At 39.8% G+C, this 22,917-nt stretch overlaps 1 protein-coding gene across 10 annotated transcripts in view; it reads right to left on the reverse strand.

Moving 5' to 3' along the window:
* Positions 1-22,917, reverse strand: part of TLE4 (TLE family member 4, transcriptional corepressor) — a 140,458-nt gene that overhangs the window by 90,979 nt on the left and 26,562 nt on the right. For 6 of the 10 annotated variants that reach the window (XM_014794697.2, XM_004439618.3, XM_014794695.2 and 3 more), the window contains exon 5: positions 14,213-14,275. The exons of the other annotated variants lie outside the window; for them this stretch is intronic. In XM_014794697.2, coding sequence (XP_014650183.1) covers positions 14,213-14,275 — 63 coding nt within the window. The remainder of the gene's footprint in view (positions 1-14,212; positions 14,276-22,917) is intronic. 10 annotated transcript variants of the gene reach the window in all.

Here is a 22,917-nt window from a genome sequence, read left to right on the forward strand (position 1 = left end):
TCCAACTACGCCCCCATGAAGGATGCTCCCTTACAACTGGTAGAAGCAGCTTAAATTTTACTTTCATGTCCGTAGTGCAATTTGACACCACACCTTCCACTAATACTAACAAACACAACCCATTCAACCTGCTTTCTCTGTACCCCCCTTTTCTCTGCCATCTACATAAAAATTTTGAAAATATTTCCTGTAAGTATTTATTTTTCAAATTTCTCGTGATATTTGTAAACAACAAGGACATGAAGTAAACATTTAGGTTGCTTCTGGAAATGTAAAAAGTGTTCATATTTAAAAGAGATTAAAAATGTACAACTCTTGCTAGCAGTAAAGTTTAGCAACGTCAGGCATTTCTTTTAAATGCAACAGAAAAACTAAAACCTACAAGTTTAAGTTACTTTTCTTTTGGAAAAACTAGGATGACTAGTGTATGAAAATCCCTCTATCCATGATTCAGTTCTAAAGAAAATGAGCAAGAACTGATATTAGTAATTTTTGTAATATTAGAAAAATCGCACAGAAGTCTCCACATGGAGGCACTCACTCACATCTGGACATACCCAACTGCTTATACAAGTACCCCCAAAATGTAAATATTATTCCCAACTAAATACACCTGAACATTCTAGTATCTACACACTCAAATTTAGTCTAAAACAGGTCTCTTTTGGACTTTTTTCAACTAGGCTTAGTGAATGAAGAGCCAAAGGGACTGTGCTGTGAAACAGGCCCTCCTCTGTGCGGCTGGGAAGAGTCTTGTTTTGGTTGATCCCAGTTGAGAAACGTAGTTAACTTTCTCCACCGATGTGAAGTGAATACGAAGCTCAGCTATCATACTGCCTAAAAGGTACAAAGAGCTAAGCCATCATTTACACATGAAATTCCCCCTGAACTACCTGGTACTACATTCCAAAACCCTCAAATAGTACAGTTACTGAGATTAACTAGGGTGACCACTATTTCCACATCCCAGCTGTGTAGGGGTGGCGATGGGGTGGGAGGATAATGTGGGAAAGAAAGCTGCTTAAATTAGTTATCTACATGTGCTGTTTTCATTCTTGATTTCCTAATAGAAATGTGTACTTTGTGCCTATAACTAACGGAAAAATGTCAAATAATAGATCACTGCACTTTAAGCTTTTAATAAACTCTGAACATTAAACTATATACCTTTGATTTTTTTTTTAACAGTAAGAGTTTCCAAAAAAGGCTTAAGAAACAAACCCAAAGTCTTCATAGATATCTCCATCTATTCTCTTACTCTTTAATAAAACATTTGCCAAAATGAAATAATTCATTTTCCACTTTCTCTGAAGAAAGTAAAAATCCTAAAGATTTATGAAAACCCTAGAAGGAATCGAGAGGCATAGTCAATAAAATGACCAGTAACAGTAGTTTTTCCTTGAAGGCAGCCTGACCATGTATGTTTATTGACCACCTACTATGTGCCAAGGACAGAGCTCATGTTTAGATTTAAGGTAATCTGGTTGTTAGAGTTGTAAAAAATGGCAGTAGTTGGAAAGCAGAGAAAAAAAGACAACATGGAGGACAGCTCTGGGATTTATCTAACACTCAAAGCGAGTACATGGACAGAAATTTTTATAGGATTTTCCACCTTTTACTTTCCAACATTCAACAATGGCTGCTCAAAACTTCCAGGAAACTGAAAGGAAAGCCAAAGGACCACATGTACACACAGCCAACAGGCATATCACTCATTCCTCTCATGCATCCATTCATACAACAAAAGCTTTTAAACCCTTACTCTGTGCCATTTCTGTATATTACTGAAATATCTCTATATTACTGAAGTGTCATCTACTTCATATTAAGTATTCAAAGAACAGTTTTATGAGACAGAGATGCAGAAAATGCATCTAGTTAGGGCCTTTCTACCATGAAGATTGTTCAACTCTTGCTTCATACTGGATTCCAACTGCCCAGATGGGCAAAAATGCCTTAGGTATTATCTCTCTGGCTCAGCATTAAAATCAAGTGCATTTACTGAGAAAACCAGAAACACACCAGTGAACCATAATGCTGACATCTGATGCTCCTATAGAAACTCTTGCTAAAAAGCTAAAATGACAATGGAAATCATGATTCAGCTCCTTCCTTTTCTCTCATGGCAATGGCCATAGACTACAACACCACATCTGAACTTTACCTGTAGTTCAGGATTTTACTTCCCTATTTCTGCTTACAAATGTGAATCATCTGCTGTTTAAGGACCTTTTGAACAGAAGGTCCCTAAGGCAAAGAATGCCTCCTCCCCCGTGTGCTCTCAAAGCACCAGAAACACCCCAACGTTGCTTACTCAGCCACATAGTAACATTCCACCACCGACTCAAGAAGCACACACCAGGTAAGGTGTGAAAATTAAAACTCAGGGAAGAAGGGGCAAATGATCATAAGAGAAAAAGCACTTGAGGAAGAAGTCCAAAGTACTCCCATAAACTGACCCAAAGGAGGCTTTTTTTTTCCATTTTCACATTTTAACAAATAAGCTCTCCAACTCAGAAAATATAGCAAGTTTTTCACATCTTCTCAGAACCATGATGGCTTTCCCGTTGTCTGCCATCTCTTCCCCTTTCCTTCCCCTGCCCCCTCTGTTCCTCTCCTCCTCACTGCACCCTACATCTCATTTCCTCTCCCACTTCCTGCCTGTCCTCTCTGCCCCTCACCACAAATGGTGACAGCCACTCCCGCTCCAGGAAATCTGCAGAAGGCAACACTATGGCTGCTCTTACTGCTCAAGCTGTTCACTCAGACATGAGCTCCCGCTCTGAACTCTCTACCAGTGCCACCAAATAAAATGCCACTAAATATATATTAACAAGCCAAGGGTGAGAGAGGGGGCCTCTAACTGGGATTTGGAAAAAAAAAAAAAAGTCCAATTATTTATTCTTTAAAATACCGTGATTTATAATTTTTTAAAAAATCCTCAAAAAAAAATCCTACATTGTGGTTATGGTTGCACAACTCTGTAAAAATCTAAAAATCACTGAATTGTACACTTAAAACAAGTGAATTTTGGGGCCAGCCCAGTGGGGCAAGCGGTCTAGTGCACGCACTCCGCTGCGGCGGCCCGGGGTTTGCCGGTTCGGATCCTGGGCACGCACCGACGCACTGCTTGTCGAGCCATGCTGTGGCGGCCTCCCATATAAAGTGGAGGAAGATGTACATGGATGTTAGCCCAGGACCAGTCTTCCTCAGCAAAAAAAGAGGAGGATCGGCATCAGATGTTAGCTCAGAGCTGATCTTCCTGACAAAAAAAATAAAAAATAAAAATAAAAGAAATAAAAGTGAATTTTATGATGTGTAAATTATATCTCAATAAAATACTGTGATTTAAGGAACACAAGCATGGTTGGGAAAAAAGCCAGTAAAATGAAATTCTATACATTAAATCATTTGCCTACTTACTTTCACCATAAAATTATTTTTTGCATTTGTTCTGGAAAAGTATTTAAAATATTTTTTTCTACAAGAAAGAGACTGAAATAATATAAGCTCAAAAGTCCAACAAAGCCTGCTGAGAAACAGACCTTAACAAACCGCTAATACCTGTACAATAGGTGTTTAATGTATGCTTCTCAGGAGAGATTATGACAATACCTGCCACGCCAATACTTTAGGGCATGGCAACAGACGTGGTACTTCTAATAAAAACAGTAATAAACTCTACGTTACAACTTAGAATTTTTTAAAATATCCCCCTTATTGATAGGGACAGTAAAGGGGTAGGTAGTAAGAGTAGAGGTGTAAAATGAAGTAGGATTCTTATAATGAAAAACACTATCGTTCCTAACAGGTAGAGATGCAAGTGAGCAAGAGATAATGGTCGCCCCCCTCCCTCCCCGCACAGAACTCCCAGACACAGAGAGCACCTTACAGTACAGGAATGTAAGACATAAAATCCTAGGGCAGGTTATAGGAAGGAATGGCCAGCGCATTGCCTGGGGCATCAGGATAAGCTTCATTTTCTTATTCATTCATTCAATTACTTCCACACCTACTGTGCGCCAGGCACTGTGGTAGGAACTGAGATTAGAATAATGAACAAGACAGTCAGTGAATTAGTGATACTCAAGAGGCTCTGTACAGTAATTACAATTGGAGGATAATCTCCATGAAGAAAATTACAGGATGCTATGCAATCACTTATCAGGGAATTATCTAATCAAATCTTAGGGCTAGGGGAAGATTCCCTAAGGAAGCTGACCCAACAACCAAGACCTGAAGGATTTGCAGGAGTTCTGTGGATGAAGAGCAAGGAGACAAGAAATCCAGGCAGAGGGAACAGCTCGAGTAACGTCCCTGAAGGAGAAAGGAGCTTGTCTGTCAAGGAAAAGAAAGGATGTGTGGCTGGAGAAGGAGAGTAAGACAGGGAAAAGCTGGCAGAGACAAGGCAAGGTAGGATTTTGAGCGCCTTCTTGGGCATGCATGGCAAGACACTCATGCAAAACTCTAATTTAAAGTGGAAGAGGTATTCACAAAAAGAACAGCAAAGGCAAGCGCTTGAAGTCACTTGAGTATGATGTAGGCATACTCGATAGAACCACCAACTACTAGTGGGAAGTGAAATCCATAAGGTAGGAGGAGACCAAACAGTGAACAGAGCTTTGCATGACGTGCAAAGAAGTTGCACTTTATCCTGGTAAGACATTTTTTATTAAAAATTTTTAAGCAGCTGAGTGCTATAAGCTCTGCATTTTAGTAAGATGGACCTGGGAATAGTAAAGAAGCTGGATGGCAGGGAGGTGAACCAGATTGGAGAGAGAACAGTTAGAGGGTCTAATGCCAATATTCTAAGTGAAGGATACTTAGGCCTGAACTTGGACCAAATACCCTTCCTGTGTGCTAATAGGAATCATTAGCCACATGTACATGAAAAGGCACTCATTCTAAACTAGAAAGAGCCTTTAGAAATCATGAGATCCAGATGGCAGTAGTGCCCCAAGCATTTTACCAACCAACCGACAAACGACTCTCCATATTTCCAAATGCCTACAGATTTCTAAATGCTGCCTGGGCTGAGGGGGTTGGGATGGTGGCATTGCAGTACCAACCACAGGCCAAAGGCCATTACTATATCCAATGGATGAATCTCCTCTGTCACACCCAAACAAGTAGTCAGTCAGTCTCTGCTTGATTACATCCTCTGAAAAAGAATTCACTACCTCACGGACAAGCTTTTTCCATTTTGGAATAATGGGTCCTAATATTGAGTGAAATCTACCTCCCCATAACTTCTTCCCACTGGACCCAGTTTTGCCTCTAAATTTTCCTCCACTGGAGTGCACTTCAAGTATTTGAAAATCGCATAATGTATGTTTTCAATTTTCTCTATTCCAGGTTAAATATCCCCAGGTCACTGCCCTAGGCCACTCATCTTTTGGGCTCCTCCTCTGGAATGCTCAATGTGATTAGACACAACACTCCAGGTATGGCTGAGCAGATCAAATCTGAGTGTCACTCCATGTCCCCTAAGTCAGGCTCACATCCTACTGAGCTTTTTTCAGCAACTCTACCAAGTTTATTGACACAAATAAGCCTTAAATTTAACCAAAAATTCAACTCAGCCTTTTCTAAATGGTATTCAAAGAAATGTTAGTCCCACAAAAATTAGGTATTATTTAAAAAAAAAAAAAAAACACCAGGTTTAATTTGGCTAACACCTGGTAAACTGCAGGGATTCTTCGAGCTTCAAATCTCAAAGATAGTGAATATGTACGCAGGGCTTTCCAAACAATTTTAGCTAAGGAATATGCGATTAAAGCTCTTAGAAGCACACCTTGGGAAATGCTGCCCAAGTCTCCTTCCTACTGACGGGTTGGCCTTACCTTCTCCATTCTCACTCAGAGAGGGATCAGGCATTCTTCACAGATACATCCAATAAGCTCTACAAGTCCGTGCTTTCCAACAGAACTTTCTGCATTGTTGGAAATGTTCTAGATCTGTGCTAATAATTTGGTGGCCACTAGCCACATGTGTGTGGATAATGAGCACTTGAAATGTGGCTAGTGTGACTTGGAAACTGAATTTTTAACCTTATTTAACTTTAAATCTAAATAGCCACAAATGGCTCTGGCTAACTGTACTGGCAATGCATCTCTACGTAATCTAAGTATTTGATAGCTTAGCTTCAGTAATAATCCAATCACTACCTAACTGGAAAGTCAAAGAAATGAGTTGTTTCTCAAATGCACGCTAATTCTTTTAGACACATAAAGATAAGGGTTATTAGCATTGCTGCCTTTGGAAGGGGGCCCACATTTAAACCTGCAGAAAAAGAGTTCTCCCTCTTGAATATCATCTTGCACTTGCTGAGGGCAAGCAGGGCATAATGCCACCATAAGGATCTCACCAAATATCCAACTGTCACCAAAATGCATGGTCACGTAGAATAAGCCAACAAGTCAACCATGCCACATGGGACAGGATTATCCTCTCTGATACTTCATTCAGTATTGTGAAAAAAACATACATATTTTAAATGAAAGGCTGTCCAATGTGAAAATCAGAAGAATGGACCAAATCCTCTAAAGCCCCAATCCAGGTGTATTCGTCATTTGAGGACAGTCTTTAGATATACAATGCTGTCCTAACACATTACCAACACTGATGAAACGGTCCTGACTGGGAAGCAGATGTGTCCTGTGAAGGCTGCTGGCATTTAATGAACGATCTCTGAAGATGGACTTAACGGGTGTCACTGCATACTTATCAGGGGATCTCTGGTGATTTCAGCCAAGCTCTCCTAACATCAAACCATGTTATCACAAGCCATTGATTCCTTACAAAGTTAACAAGCAATAAGATGAGTTAACCTGGTGCCATTATGAGGCGAGAACACAGCCACCAGTGCATGTAACCACTGCATTTTGTTCATTTCCTCCCTAAGGCACAATATGAAAGTGACTGATCACATTTTTCAACTTCCATTTTACAATTATTCTATACATACAAAATGTGGTTGAGAGTAATTCAGTACCATACTAATCCAGGTGCCAAAGAAATAGCATTTGAGATACATCCATATCTCATATCATAGAAAGGGTTGGTTTCCCATAAAATTAAAAGAACCAAATTTATGGCATGTCCAAAACAGAAATTCATGTATCATTTGATTTGACTAGCTATTCTAGCCTATTGGAATTGGAATTTAAATAAATGCATATTACCACTATTATATAATTTATATTACTTTCTACCATTTAAATGCAATGCAGAGCACCCAAACAAACCTACAGAACTCTGGCAAAAAACACTAACTACTTGGTACTATTCATTAGAAAAGTTAACAGGGCAATAAAAACCAAGTTTTGAGTTAAAATTAAATTTGCACTAAAAAGCATTCAGGTTGGAATGCTCCCTTTTCCCTACGTAAATATAATAATAAAAGTAAAAGGCTTAAAATTTTCACTCCCAATTTTCCCTCTTATACTCTAAAAATTCTAATGATCATAGAACTATTGTTAAATGTGGTCCAAAGAATGTCTTGAATTCTTTATTTCATTTGTTAAATCAATATTCACAGATGCAAGGAAAAAACAACTGCTCACTGGTTAAGCCCAGGCTCCAAGCTGGGCGCTGCCCCGACTCCCCATGACTCTGGAGGACTAGCCCACAGGGCTCCTCCACCAGCCTCCAAGCAGTTGTGCGTCAGCTTCAGTAACTCAGGGAACAAGAAAATTCAGCTATGGGATTACAGAGGAGTGGGGAGAGTGGACTAGTCATCCTTCTTGGCACTGAAGGACTAGAAACAAGTTGTAACAATCTGCTGAAAACAAGGTTAAAGATAAATAACGCCATTTCTCCAAAGGTAACGATGACCACGGGTTAAATAAACGGGAATTAGGAAGCCACTGGTCCTAAGGAACCACTTGTATGCTCTCTCACTCCCTCCAGTAAGGTACACGCATTTCAGGTTACTTCAGGCTGTGATTTGGAAATGGTTTGAGGCCCAAGACATCAAAATGGATCCAAGTTTGATGCTGCAAAACAATCAACCTGAGCTAATTTTTCTAAGATGGCTTAAAACTCCACAAAACAAAGACTGACTTATCTAATATATCTTCCATAACTTCTCGGGGAAGGAGACTGTCAAAAATTTTGATCCCATTTTCTCCATTTCAAGGACAATACATATTCACGAAAGAGTACGTCTGAGATAGATAAGGGGGAAAGGACTAACTTAAGGACTTGCAAAATGCTCCACTCATGAGAAGAGATTTCGTTAACAATAACTTTTCCAGCTTCAAGTAGCATTTGAAGCAAAGATCCAGCAAGTCTACTACAAAATACGGCAGGCCTATATGTGATCTGCTTTATTCTATCATTCATTCAATTGAGAGCTGTCTCAATTAAAAAGTGTGAAGAATTTTCGTACTTTTTAAAATATGGGCATAAACATAAGCTGTGCATTTAGTCCTGGACAGCCCACAGGGCCCATACTGTTCATGTGGGTTCCTTTCCACCTCTTGTGAATGGATGAATGATAAACAATTCCTGATGGGTGACTCTTCCTTACAAGTCAGACCTCAGAGGAGACTTCGGTAACAAGAACTATGTGTTACTGTATATTTTGTGATAAATTAAAATATGAGTTGTGCTGATTATCTAGTCGGAGCTAGAGTTTATCACGTGAAGACACACCATTGGTTCAATATGACTTCCCTTCAAATCAACATGGGCAGTCATAATAATGGTCACTATTTTTATTTAATGCACAGCACTGTGCCTAGACGCAATTACTAGTTGTCTCGTGGTATCTCTTCTCTTACATTAGTATAAGTTTTAGGTGGGCATAACGGCCACTCAGCTAAGACTACACTTCCAAGTCTCCTTGCAGCTAGGTGTGGGCAGGGAACTAGGCATTGGCTATTGCACAGTGAGCAAAATGTGAGCATCTTCCACATCATGCCCTTAAAAGTAAAAGCACATGCCCTCTCTCTTCGCCTTCCTGCTGGCTGGGGCAGGATGTGATGGTGCTAGGGATGATGAAAATCACTAGAGAAGGAACTTGAGTTCACAACATCACGGAGTCACCAAATTAGCTACAGCTGCTTCTATGCAAACTGTTATGTCAGAGAGAAACAAGCTTTTAACTCGACTAAACCTCTGTTCCTTTGATCTGTTAAAGCAGCCAAATATCCAGCTAGGTCCTTTACATTGTCACTCACCCTCATATAACAACTCTACAGTGCAGGTATCCCATTACATATATGAGGAAACTGCAGCCGAGAAAAGCTAGGTATTTTGCTCAACGTGATAAAGGGAGAAGCAAGAGGCTGAGGTCAGATTTGGTCCCAAGTCTGCCTGACCTCAGGCTCTTATCACACTGCCTCACATATAACATAACTCTTCCAATGAACTCTGCTCCTTGGCAACGGAGCAACAAGTTTCTGAAAAATACAACTGCACCCTGGGCAAAGAAGATTTTCAACTATAATGTAATACACTTTCACCAACTGACCTAAGGCCTATTAGGATTTTGAAGTTCTCAAAGGTCTTAGGCGCACCTTGTTGATCACCGTGAAACATACCCTGCCCATCCCCAAAATCCTGCAAATCAGGTCCTCAGCTAGTGCCCAATATTTAATGTTTAATCAACCTAATAGGTTAAGATAATACTTACTGGTTTACCAAAAAAATAAAATATTCCCTTTCTTCTGAAAGATAACCTGTGTGAGCTAACTGCCCACTGTTGGAAGCAGCCCCTGGAGTTGCAAGGCCCAGCTACCTTCACAGGAAGACTGCCAGCCAGCTCGTTCTGAATATGACCTTGAATTCCCTCAGTTTTTACTAAGTCCTTCCTCTCCAAAGGTCTTGGGGCCCAAATTAAGCTGCAATAGAATCCATTTCCCAGGAAAAGGAAAAAAACAAAACAAAACAAAACTGGCATTTACTATCCCAAGTGCTTTACATTTTAATAAATACAATACACATTATAAAGATGGGGGTTGTGCTCACTTCGGCAGCACATATACTATAAAGATGGGGGTTATTCTCGCCATTCAATAGGAATATTAAGACTCAGAGAGATCAATTGTCCCAACATAAAGCCAGTAACAGGCAGAGCTGGTCTGATTCCAAATTAGCAGAAATGCTTACACCCTGCTGCCAGGGTGTAACAAGCAGCTCATAGTTTTCAATCTACGTTAGAATCTTCTTAAAAGGATATTGGGGGTGGGGGGGTTGGGCACTGGAGGTAGGTCAGTACTTACCGGCATCCTTCAATTCTACTGAGGGCCCACAAGGTCTAAGGGTCCACAAGCTATATCCTGAAATCACTGATGAAAAGAGATAGCCCACCTACAAAAACTACTTGTAATAACAAAACTAACTTCAGCTAAGCCACCAAGTATTTTGAAAACAGCCAGTCCCCAAATGGACTGAGAAGCTTGTTTTCCTAGATAGCTTGGTGGGTACAATCAGACCCCATCCAAAACCACTGCTCCTTTGGAGGCAGCTCTGCAGGCTGAACACCTTGAAGAGCTGTCACCTTTTGGATCTTTGCTTGCTGGCTGGGGAGAGACAGGTGTTTGCTAAACTGGAAAATTAATTTTGGAGCTAGATGAAAATCACCCTTGGGGCTACCTAACATGCCTCACTGAGCTCTTTAGCTAGTTCACAGCCCTGGGTTCAGTTTTAATTTACACTTTTTTCTCCTATAAGAAGGACATTAGAGAGGAAGATAACCAATTTGCATTCTTCCAGAAGGCAATGACTATAAAGAGGAGGGAGGGCTGGCTCCAGATCCTCCCAAAAGAAAACTTCCCTGCCCCAGCCAGTGCTACTGCTGGGCAACACCAGGAGGTGCTTACTATGCCCTAAACTGCACGTGTATAATCCCAAGTAATCCTCACAGTGAGCATATGCATTCCAGGCTATTATTAACCTCATTGTACAGATAAGGAAACTGAGGCTTAGAGAGGCAAATCACCTGCTAAAGGTCGCCCAGCTTAACTCTCATAGTAAGCCAAGCAATGCGTAACAGGGAGGCCAGGACTCAACCCAGATGCGACTGTCATTATCCTGGCAACTCTTGCTTATGGAACTGCCAACGGGGAGTTGATTATTTATAGTTCCTCCCCAGCAAAGAAGATCCAAAGCAGGATAGAGAAGAGCTTCCCACTTACTACTTTGATATTTGCCTTTTAAAGAAGAAACTGGAGGGCAGCAGAATATAGATCAGTCTTACCCATTCCTAAAAGAAAGTGGAAGCAAAAAACTGCTTCAGACAGGTGAGACCCCACTCATCAAGTTTCTCTGATATTAGGGATTCTATAAAATTTTAAGAACTGTAGTTTCTCACTTTAATGACAAGAGTTGGCAATACCTCTGTCTAATGCCTGGGACTTTGGAAGTAGTTGTCTGTGAGTGCAACAGGTACATCATTAAAATACATATTGGCTATAACTTTTAAAAAAACATTTTAGTGAAATCAAATAGGAAAATTCTTTTTCCTGTGATTGTTATGTACATAGACACAGTTCAAGTACTTCTGAGCTACAATTATACAATTTATTTCTTAAAAAAAATATCCTGCCATTAAAACAATTTATTTAATAGCTTTCATACAGTACTATATATTTTTATTAATTTAAGAAAATGCAGTAAACTAGACAGAAGCATTATTAAGCAGGTTCATTAATCAGCACATGGAAGGCTAAGTTAAAAATAGACTTCACCTAGATGTATGTAAATTTACCTCTTGTTCCTGTCAAACTCCAAAGAAACCCTCCAACCACTGGCCTATGGTTTATATGCTAGTCTTGAGGGAATGTTTTTCTTTTTTCTAAAGACAATCAATTAATTTTTAAATAAAAACATTTCAAAATAAATTCTAATGCCACAGCTGCTGTTTTGGCAGTGAGACTGTCACACAGAGAGCCAGTGTTAAAAGATCAGATTAAGAGCCTTCAGTCCTGGCACCGAGTGATGCTTGCAGCCATGCAAGAGTGATTTTCCATGCCTCTGAAGAGACAGGAAATAGAATTCATCTTCCTCTAACAACCTGCCTCCTTTCCCTCCCTCCAGATTACGGTCCATCTGGCCTCAGGGTAGAATTAAGGAGTCTGATGCTCACAGAACGCCCACAGGAGGAAACAAGGTGGGCAATGTTCAGACACAAAACATCAGAGAGGCCTGGACTGGACAGGAACAAACATGTCTGTGGCCCATACTTTAAAGGATAAACAAACACACACCTTAGGAAACTAAAAAAAGAAGAACCAATTAAATCCAAAGTAAGCAGAAGATATACACAGAATTAGGATTTAGAAAACCATGACATAGGTCATTCATTACATATGACTCAAGGATTTCAACCAAGAAATGTCAAAGTATTGGAGAAATAAATAGTTAGGTGGTGAGATTATGATGCCTATCCTCCCAGCCTAAAGCAGAAAGGAGTTGCCAGCATCTCCCCATGGCTTTCCTCTACAGGGACAACTTCCTTAGCCAATTAATTCCAGTCCAGTCTTGCTCAGCACCATTATTATTACACATTCTGTTCTTACTGGGCCTGCTCACACGAACAACATAACTCATGTGGGAAAACAACCTATTGGCAAATCAGCTCCATTGACACCCCTAAGACCTCCTTCCACTTCTGGACATAACCCCACAGATCCTATAAAAATGCCATGGGAATAAGCTGTACCGTTGATTCTATATAGGGGTCTGCGCCTGCAGAGGCCCAAAGTCTAATACCACCTCGGGGATAATTCAAGTTTTTCTCTCTTCCTTGGGGTATGACACCTCAGCCTGGTTACAGCTCTGTGGGTTATACATTCTTCCCATTCTCCATCTCCCTAAAGCAGAGTTGCTTAAAGTAAGAAGAAATACACACTGGTCTGGATCAGGCAAAGGCAGACAGGCTTTCTAAAGAAATGCAAACAGGCCCCTTGACTCTCCTTCACCACTCCATCTAATCTAGTCATCACAAACAAAACCTAAGTAGGAGTAGGTAAACGGGGATACAGTGGGTGGTGGTTTTGTAGTCACAGCTGAAGGGGCAGAAAGACAATACATCCTTTGTTGTTTGTGATCCAGAACAGCATTTGAATTCAAGATGTTAATTTAGGTCCATGGTTTGTGAACATGAGCACCCCCATGGGATATATACCTGATGAAAGGTACCCATGGTTACTGAGGTCTAACCCAGACGACACACAAGGAACCCACATATCTATAATACACACACACATGCTCAAGTACCAGCTGCACGCTGACAACAGCACATGCCCGCTGGTAGGCAGGCGGATGAACCGCTCTCCTGAAAAGTGGTGGCACAACACACTTATAAGAACTGAAGGGTGGTAGGAGGACAGTGCCTTGGTGCCTCCTAGTCCACAACACAAAGCACTGTGGCTGCAAGACATGCAGATATTCCATTAGTTAGCTTCTTCCTTCTCATAGCTGATCTTACCCGAGCAAAGTAATCTTTCCAGTACTCTCACCTAAACTCCCTAACCACCAAAAGCAAGCAAGCAAACAAACAGAAAGAGAGAGAAAAAAAAGCCACAAGGAAGCCACCATGCACTAGAAATGCACCTCCTCATTCCACTGTGTATGCGCTTGCGGACAGCATGCACTTCCACTGGTGGTGAGCAAGAGAAAGCGAGTGAGCTGCACGCCAGCCCTGATGACATGTGAGAGCCATGGGACTCAGAGTATTAAGTCCACTGACTCTACTTTGCATGTCTTTTCCCAAATGCACCAACAACATAAAGACTTCATCTGGTAATAATAAGTAACTTTTTAAAAGCAGCTAGCCAAAAGTTACATTAGTTTGTTTACCATGTAAAGCCTTTCTATTTGATATGTCTTCCGCCAACTCCTAACACCCAGCGACAAAAGTGTAGAACGAGCTCTTGTCTCCGGGCAATTTTTCAATCGACCCTATTAGATGCCATTATGACAAACATTGATAATTCTGAGCAACCCTACACCGTCCAACGACAGCAAAACATTTTAACAATTGAATTTTGCTTTACACATCAGAAAATATTCCATCACATAAACACAACTATATTCCACTGAATGTTAATAAGGTGCAGAAGTTGGAATGCAAACACTGTATCTTAGAAAGGAGCAATAGAAACACAAGAGACAAGGCCAAAGAGTCAGTTCCACAATCCATTTTCTGCAAAACCACTAAAATGGCACCTGCTAGCCCAGGGCCTGACACCAACCGCCTTACCTCTTGGGACAGGAAAGGAATGACTTGTGCACAGATAGCATTCAGCCTCTTGACAATCTCTGCCTGCAAAAAAAAAAAAAAAAAAAAAAAGGAAAGAAAAGCAATAAAGAGAACAGTCAGCTGGTTACAAATTCCCGAAATATTAACAGGATGATATTAAAACACACTTTATATTCTGGCTGGCATATTTCCTAAGGAAGAGGAAAATTCTCATCAGCAAGCCTATTAAAAGGAGTCAGTGACAACAGAGCCACATTAATAGCACAATTTATTAACCAGCATTCATCTTAAAAAGTCAACTTATTCAAGCACCAGGACAATATAAAAGGGAATTTTATTTTCATGACTGGAAATCAGTTTTCAAAAGCCTTCAACAGGACCCTTGTTCTTTCTAATGTGTTTTTTCATAAAACCTTGAGATTTTTGAGTTTAGATAGTAAAGATACATTCTTCCCTACATCCCAATGTCTCTCAATAACTCATTAAAAATTTCTACATTTGACCTTTGTTTCAAACACAGGCACTGGGATTTTACAATAAAGTCCCCAACCTCCCAAAAGAATAGCATCCAACTAACCCAAATAACTTGATTAATTCAGATCCTTAGTTTTGAATTGTTGGAGAATGGCATGTTTTCTTCAATCAGAAAAATTTCCAAATGTGTCCTAACAGGGTTTTCACTGTGCAAAAGTTTAGAACATGCTAAAATCTTCCTATACTTAGCAGAAAGCAATTTGTATATATATGAAGATTAACCTTGGGAACATTAATTATCATTGTACTATAGATTTGCAGAAGTCCCAATAATGTCAGGTAACAGAGTTTATTCCAATAATTTTTGTAAGTACAGAAATTTTATACTAATAGGATGCTACACGAAGTTAAAAAAAAAAAGAAATACCACCGCTAAGTTTTTTTTAAAAAGCTACCCAGAGCTTCACTGATATTCATCTTAATTTGTACTATCATACGGCCCCTTATACACTTTGATATGTACGGGACATGTAAATACGTGGGTTTTTATACACATACATACAACATAGCTTATATTTTAATGATGGGATGGGGTAAAGGAGAGGAGAGCAGTCTTGAAAGGCAGAAAACGTAAAGCAATTACTATTCCTGAGATTCTTAAAATAAATTCCATCCAGGGTCAGTTCCTCATTTTATAAGAGGACAAAAATGCTCTTCTTCTTGCTAAGTCATTACCAGAATGACAGTGACACTCTACTTGTGCAATCTAGGTTTCCGTCTTTCATCAGCAACCCTTTTGACTTTGTAGCTATGCAATCTTTTAAATGCCAGCACCTTAAAAACTTTGCCGGCAGAGAGAAAACACAAATTTACCATGAAGTTTCAAAGCTAAGCTTTCCATTCCAGGCTGCATTCCTAAGAGGATGGACAAAAACCCAGCACCAATAAGCAGCAGTGAATAAGGACCCAACCGTGCTGACCTGATTTAATTTACTGCCCTGGCCCCGTGGAGCATTTAGCCATCCTTTAAGAATGCTTAAACCACCATGAAAAGCTGCAATGGGAATCACCAAACCACTCTCCACCTGGACGAACACAGCACAGTGGTTATGGGGTGAAATTCCAGGGTGAGCTGAGAAAATAGAGTAGCATTCACCACACTGAAGGCACTGCGTCTCAAAGGCATTTGGCTGTTAAGCTTTTTGCGGGGAGAGGTGGAGGGGGAGAGAATAAAGATAATGAGACACTTTGGGGCAGACCAAACTGATGATTCTAACGCTTAGAACCATCTGCCAAGCATATTTTCCTCATTATGTTGTTTACATAAATAAAATAGTCCCTTGCTAGGAGGGTTGAAAAATGTGTGGGCACATAAGAAAACTGAGTTCTTTAGTTTGCCTACATAATCTAGGCAATAAAAACTACTCTAAGGAAACTACTCATCTGGCAAAATAAGACCAAGGTATTTTTTGGGCTCCTTTCATTTTGGACCAAGGCTATTTTAAGTCGGAGCAACTACAAAAAAACGAATCTACATTTTATTAAAAATAAACGTAGAAAAGCCGTTTTACTGATTTGTATATGTTAACATACATAACAGAAAAAGGGAAGGAGATCTTCCAAACTTTTTCTTTAAAGGTCTCCTTTTGTTTAAAAGACTTCTTAATTTCTTTAAGTTGTCCTGCCAAGGGATTTTCATAGTCAGGCTAATTGGCAGCAGGGGGGGGTAAGAAGTGTGTGTGATTTCATAAAATTAAGCAGGTCATTCCTCACTTTGAAAGCTCAAGTTGCCTCGGAAACACTGCTGCTTCCGTGGTCATCTAATTCTGCCTCTTTTGTCCCATAGGACCAGCTTTAGGGAGGCATCATTTATTTACAGCCTTTCCACTGGGCTTCAGTGATCAGCCAATAATACTGTGGACACACACTTCTAATGGCCTATGTTTTGAAACTGAGTCTAATCTAATGGCATGGGGCCCAAACTCCTTTTCCAGCACAGCCATTAAAGGATGTAGGTTATTGCTGTTGTCACCATTGATATTTGTCATTGTAATGTAATTAGGGCCCTAAAATGATGCATTACAGCCCTTGGCACAGCTTCTATTAAAATCTTTTCTTCTGCTCACTGAACTGCGACCTGCTTTCTGATGAATAACAGACAGACAGCTTTAGGGTAAGGAGCAGATTCATCAAAGAAGTATTTTTCAGCTTTGGGGAAAGAGGGGGAAAAAAGGCAACCTAGGAGGAAAAGCACTAGGGGAGGCAAAGCCACAATACACATTTGAATTCCATCTGACCACTTGAAATTCTGATTGCGTCTGATGAATCTTGCTTAGACAATATATTCCCAGTCTTCGAATCACATGGTTAATCAAGGCTCTAATCTGCTATCCATCAGCCTATGCCAGTGCTGTAGCTTCCAATCAAATTTATAGGTGATGTGGCTCATGCATCCCTGAGCAAGTACATTCACAGATAGCCCATTTAACCAGGCAGAGATTCTGAAATACTGCTGTCAGGGTTACTGGATGTTATCGTGGTGTCGATGCTTTATGGACACTGCTAAACGACTATCTGTAGATGCCTGTGAATATTCCAAAATAGCATTAATGGCCCCAATAAAAGGACAATTGTTCATGCCAAAATATAACAGAATGATTGTTTTTGCAGCCATAGTTTGTCAAATACATTAACAATTTTGACACTTCTATTACATCTTCCTCTAACCATCAAGGTATTCATTTTAAAATTAGGTTCCACACATATTTTCCTACCCTCAAAATTCACTACCATTCTATTTTCTCCTATAATTTTCCATCTTTATGCCACCCTCCAATAAAAAGAACGGATAAAAATGATGACCATCCCCACTAAAAAAAAAAAAAAAAAACCTACTTGGACAAAATATTTTAGACAAAGGCAACTTAACAAAAAAAGGCATTCCATGAAAATACCTTGGCTATGCACTCAACACCTGGCACATGAATGCTGACAGGCTGACTAAATCCAAAGTGGTGATGGCCAGTCGAATGGGAGCATGGCCAGTCAGTAATGAAACAGGAAAACACAAAGAAGAACCTTTCATCCCTGTTTTCTTCACAGGCCAACTCAAGAACCACTGCAAAATTTAACTATCTTGCATCATGGGAAAGCAATGTAAGGCATTGAAAAGAATGCCACAATTCAATCACTAGATTAAAAAGTAACAAATACCAAAGCACACAATATCAAATACATATTTTCTTTATCACTTATAACAAATTACATTAGTCATTTAAGTAAGACAAAAAACGAGTTAAGCCTATACTTGAATTGAATTACATCCCCTCTAATAGTCCTAATATAATAAAAATCTAATTTTTATCTAGTTTATTTCCGCCTATGATTTCCTTAAAAAATTAAATTTTATTTTAGTGACATAATAAACTTGAGAGAAAGTACATATAACTTCATTTTAGTAATCAGAGAGATTTATCAAAAGCAATTGTTGGTTTAAAAAAATGTTTCTTGGAGTTTTTAGTCTCTCATCAAAATAAGAACACTACTACACAGTACTGTTGAAATAAAACAAAATAAGGAAACATTATTAGGAAGCAGCCAACCAGAAAAAGATAAACAAAAGAAACAAACATAAAACTCCAGTTATAGTTTCAGGAAAACATTCCTCAAGAAGAACATTTTACGATTAATGTTTTCTACAACAGTTTCTTTGCCAAAAAACTTTTTTTAGAAGATAAATCTATTTCATTAAGCATTTATCAAGAACATATACTCTCTCATTATATATAAACACTTGAAAAAAAGTGAAGGAAAATTCCTTCTTACTCTGTCTGAAATCCTTTTTGGATTTCCTTATTGTGGAATAAGCACAAATAAACCTTGCAACCCTCTCCTTCACCCTCTTTTTACCACTACAGAACCAAGACTTTAATTGTTTACTTCAATCAGAAAATAAATTATCTCAATTTGTTCACAGATGTGTTCCAAATTTTCTGAGAAATGGCACAACTTCTGGAACTCACCCTGCCTGCCCCTAGATTAAAAAGTCAGAGGACTCCAGGGAAACTCTTCCTGATTTAAAAATCCAGACTAAACATGAGGAAAGATATTCAAGTAGTACTATTTCTCTAAACTAACAACTCAATTTTTATCTTGTCATCAAAATTCAACTTGACAAAAGAGATAAGAACATGTAATGAATAAAACTAATTTTATATATTTAAAAAAAAAAAAAGCCAGACTAGAATAAGGCTTAGAGTTTAGATCAAAGGTATTGTCAGCACTGCTAGCAAGCTGGTAAATGAGACACCAAGTTTTATTTTAGGTCAGGTGATTATTTTGTGCAAAATACTTTATATTGCTTAATGAAGCAATAAAATGAAGTGATAACATTGTAAGAATCAATTTAATAGGACATCTAACAGTTCCCTAAAGGACTGACTCAAAGTACTAAGACTTTTTTTTGCAAAGTATTAAAACTTTTTAAAAGTTCTCATCATCCCACTTCCTCTAAAGAGGAAACTGGTTAAGAGGTACTGTCTAGGAGTAATCAATTCGTATTACCTTGAACGATATGAGAGTGCCAATATTCAACCATTTTTTTATCCACTCCCCCACCCGCCTCTCCCAAGGAGTTTAACTAGAGCAATGATTCTACTGACGGCAAATACCTCAAGCAATGTCAATCTGCTTTGGGTTCTGAACTTATATTTACGCTATTTTACTGCATGCTAAGTGTGCTATAAAGCACACAGTATGCAGCTCAGTTAATTGCATACACTTAAGTACCCCCATTTGTTTGATCCAACAAGATCTACAGGTGCTGGTGTATGTGGTGCCAGTGTAGAAACACACAGGACAGTGTCTTTCCCAAAGAGTATCACGGTATACCTACATTTCATGAAACTATTCCAATCTGGCCCCAAAGGGGAAGCTGTATTTTACTAAAGCATTTTGCAATGGCAAGAAAAAAGCGTCCCTTCCTCTCACCTCTTGACCTTTCTAGAAAGTCTTTAAGGGAAATGCCAGATATTTGCCTATTATCCTACCTACATCTTCTGGGCTCTAGTTATTGTGTTTAAATACTGCTCCAAATATTAAGAGTGATATATCATCAAGGGTGAGAATGATGATTTTTGTGCCAGACGTCCAATTACTCCTATAAGGTCAAATCATTTCATTTCTCAAGTCTGGAAAACACTGTAACCAATGTTATGGTTATACTCAACTCCACCAGAGGGATGGGGCAGGGAAAATGGAAAAAGAAAATGTGAGGGAAAAGTGGGATGCTAGGAGTAGGGAAAGCAAATGACCTCCTCTGGTGAGCTTAACCTCAACCTTCTAACAAGGTGGAGCTGGTCAGAGAACCTGATTACTCTGAGCACTCAGACACTCAAGTCTGCAAACTCTCATTTCCTCAACACTCCGGGCGGTGTGTCACAGCAAGCCCCACCAGCTACTTTCTGATTTCTCATCTCTTCTCTCTGGCCATCTCTGAATCTCTTTTTTTTTTTTGACCCTGTTCTTTCCTATTGACATAAATGTACAGGTGCCTCTGAATGCTGATTTACAATTAAGCATTTCATACTTAGCGACAGTGGAAGGGACAAATATTCCTTGTGCCCACAGTGGGTGAAGTTCATTTACCTTGATTTTTCCCAACATGATCTATGCAATTAAAATGTACCTGAGAGATACCTAAACACAGAGAAACTCTGGATATTGGAATAAAACCAAAAAGAAAAAGAAAAACACTAACAGTTCTTACCCAGTTCTCACAGGGATATCCATCTCCAGGAGAGCAACAAGCCCCTTCCATAGACTCAGAGCCACGCTCTGTTTTTTAGTCTATCCTCTGAGGTTAGACTAAAGGCTTCCTTATCTGTTTCCTTTTCGTTTATCCCCATTTTTCAACAAATCTTCATCCATATCCATGTTCCTCAGCATCTCCTTTCCTTCCATCCTTTCAATCCTAGCATGGCCTCTACTGGTTTCCCCTTCCCCCTCCCAATTATATAAAATCTCAATTTTTCAAAGTCATCACTGCCAAGATACCCTTCCATCTTAAGATTGTTTCCTTGCCTTGATAAATAGCTAGCTCTTATCAAAACCAAAGTTTAGCTCTCCTGCTGTCTGTACTCATACTGCCTGGCCAACCAGCTCAAGGCACAGCGGGCAAGTGAATCCATGGGCCCAGCCTGGCTAGAGCAGAAAGGTGAAGAAAAGGCCTAACCCTGGCATCAAAACAATGGAGGTGAACAAAGCATGGGAAGGGTAAGCTCGAGTCCCCCTCTGCCTGGAACCGCCCTCCCCAGATCTGCTCATGACTCATTCCCTACTCATCATTTCAGTCTCAGCCCATAGGACACCTCCTCAGACATCTGCACTCACCGTCTCTATGACTCCTTCTCCCACTCACTCTCTGGCCCATTACTGTCTTTTCTTCACAGCATTTATAATCATCTGAAATTATCTCACATTATGTTTTTGTTTACACGGACTCGAGCAGTGCTTCTCAAACTTTAAAGTGCATACTAATAACCTGGGAATCTTGTTAGAATCCAGCCTGGAGTAAGGCCTGGGAGTCTATACTTCTCACAAACTCCAAAGTGATACTGGAACCGTGGGTCTGCAGACCACACCCTGAGTGGAAAGGTTCTAGAGAATGTAGGCTCCACGAGGGCAGAGATATCTTTGTCTATACCCCGCTGCCCGGTATGTAGAAGACACTCAAAATATTTGTTGAATGAACAGAAGAAACTGCAGTTTAGGTTAGGTGGTTGAAATCTTTTGTAAGCACGCTAATATTGTTTGGGAATAGTTAGAGCACTTCAACCATACAGGAACATCCATATGGAAGACCTGCTTATACTCTGATTTCATTTGTTTACCTTTCCAACACACATCTTTTCTAGCATTTAGGATGCCATGCTGCTCAAAAAGAATACTAAGTAGTCACAGTGGGCCACAAAAGGAAATGCAAATTCACTCTGGACAATTCCTGACTGATAAGTAAATGATTCAAACTTCTATTCTGTAACCTTGGCAGGACATGTGTTTTAAAAGATTATTTTAGAAATACAATGAAGGAGATGCCACTCAATGTCCTTCCTGAGATTACTCCCACCAGGATTCGATCTTCTGACCCACCGGAATTGAGGTATTTGTTAGATGGCACACTGGGAGGGCACCCTGTATGCTGAGTCATGATAAATCTCCACAAAGGTATCTCCAGAGTGAACCAGTGTGATGATTCTAACAGCCCAAGGCAAGGCCCTAGCCATGTGCCAGCACCCCTCACCTCACAGGAAGACAAAGAGCAGTTTCTGATATTTTGAGGTAGAGTGGGTTACAGGGACTATCCATGCTACCTCACGTGCAGACCAGTTCACACATCTCGACCCCACTCAACAGTTGGACAGTCAGAGCCAGGCTTGGGGAATGACTGACACAGCTGCAGCCGAAGGACCCCTAGAGAGAACACGCTATTCAAACCCCCTCCAAACAAGGTCCAGGAATTGCTGCAGCATCACACATGAGATCCCATGTACAGATTCAGATCCACAAATCCACTCCCCACCGTCCCTAACAAATCTGTGTGTATATACTCCCTGCAGGAGGGTTCCAATAATCAGGAAGTTTTTACTTAAAATCTACTAATTTCTTGGCTGCTTTTTGTGTTTTTTTGTCATTGGTGCAGTGTATCCCACGTAAAAGTCCACTATCACTCACTGACCCTCACCCAAACTCTTTTAATGACTCACACAGGTGTCATCACAGTATCCTGGGAGAAGCTGCCTTCGACAGGCTGGTTGAGAAATTAATAAAGAAAAAAGAAGTCCCATACCACAGACTGAGAGCTGTCTACAATCAGAAGAATAACAGCACTCTCCCTATAATCAGGCTCACACTTACTTCTGCTTGTCTTCTTTTTTAATACTTTACTAGGCAGGGTGAGAAAACTAAAGGTGTAGGAAACTATTATCATCAATTTGTGCTCCTGTATCCCTAGTTACTTTTAAAATCTATGTCAAGCTGCTTTTAAATTAAATTGTGCAGGCAGTTTAAAATATTTAAACATGTGTACCTTAGAAAAAGCCAAAACCACGAATGTATTACTGCCTTTCTGTCCATTCAATAAATATTTATTAAGCACCAACTATTTGTCAGGTCTATTTTAGGTGCTGACACAGGGATGGAGACACCGAGGTGAACAAGACAAATGAGTCCCT

The sequence above is a fragment of the Ceratotherium simum genome, chromosome 20, assembly GCF_057802395.1.
Source record: "Ceratotherium simum simum isolate JZ-2026a chromosome 20, ASM5780239v1, whole genome shotgun sequence".
NCBI classification, from domain to species: domain Eukaryota; kingdom Metazoa; phylum Chordata; class Mammalia; order Perissodactyla; family Rhinocerotidae; genus Ceratotherium; species Ceratotherium simum.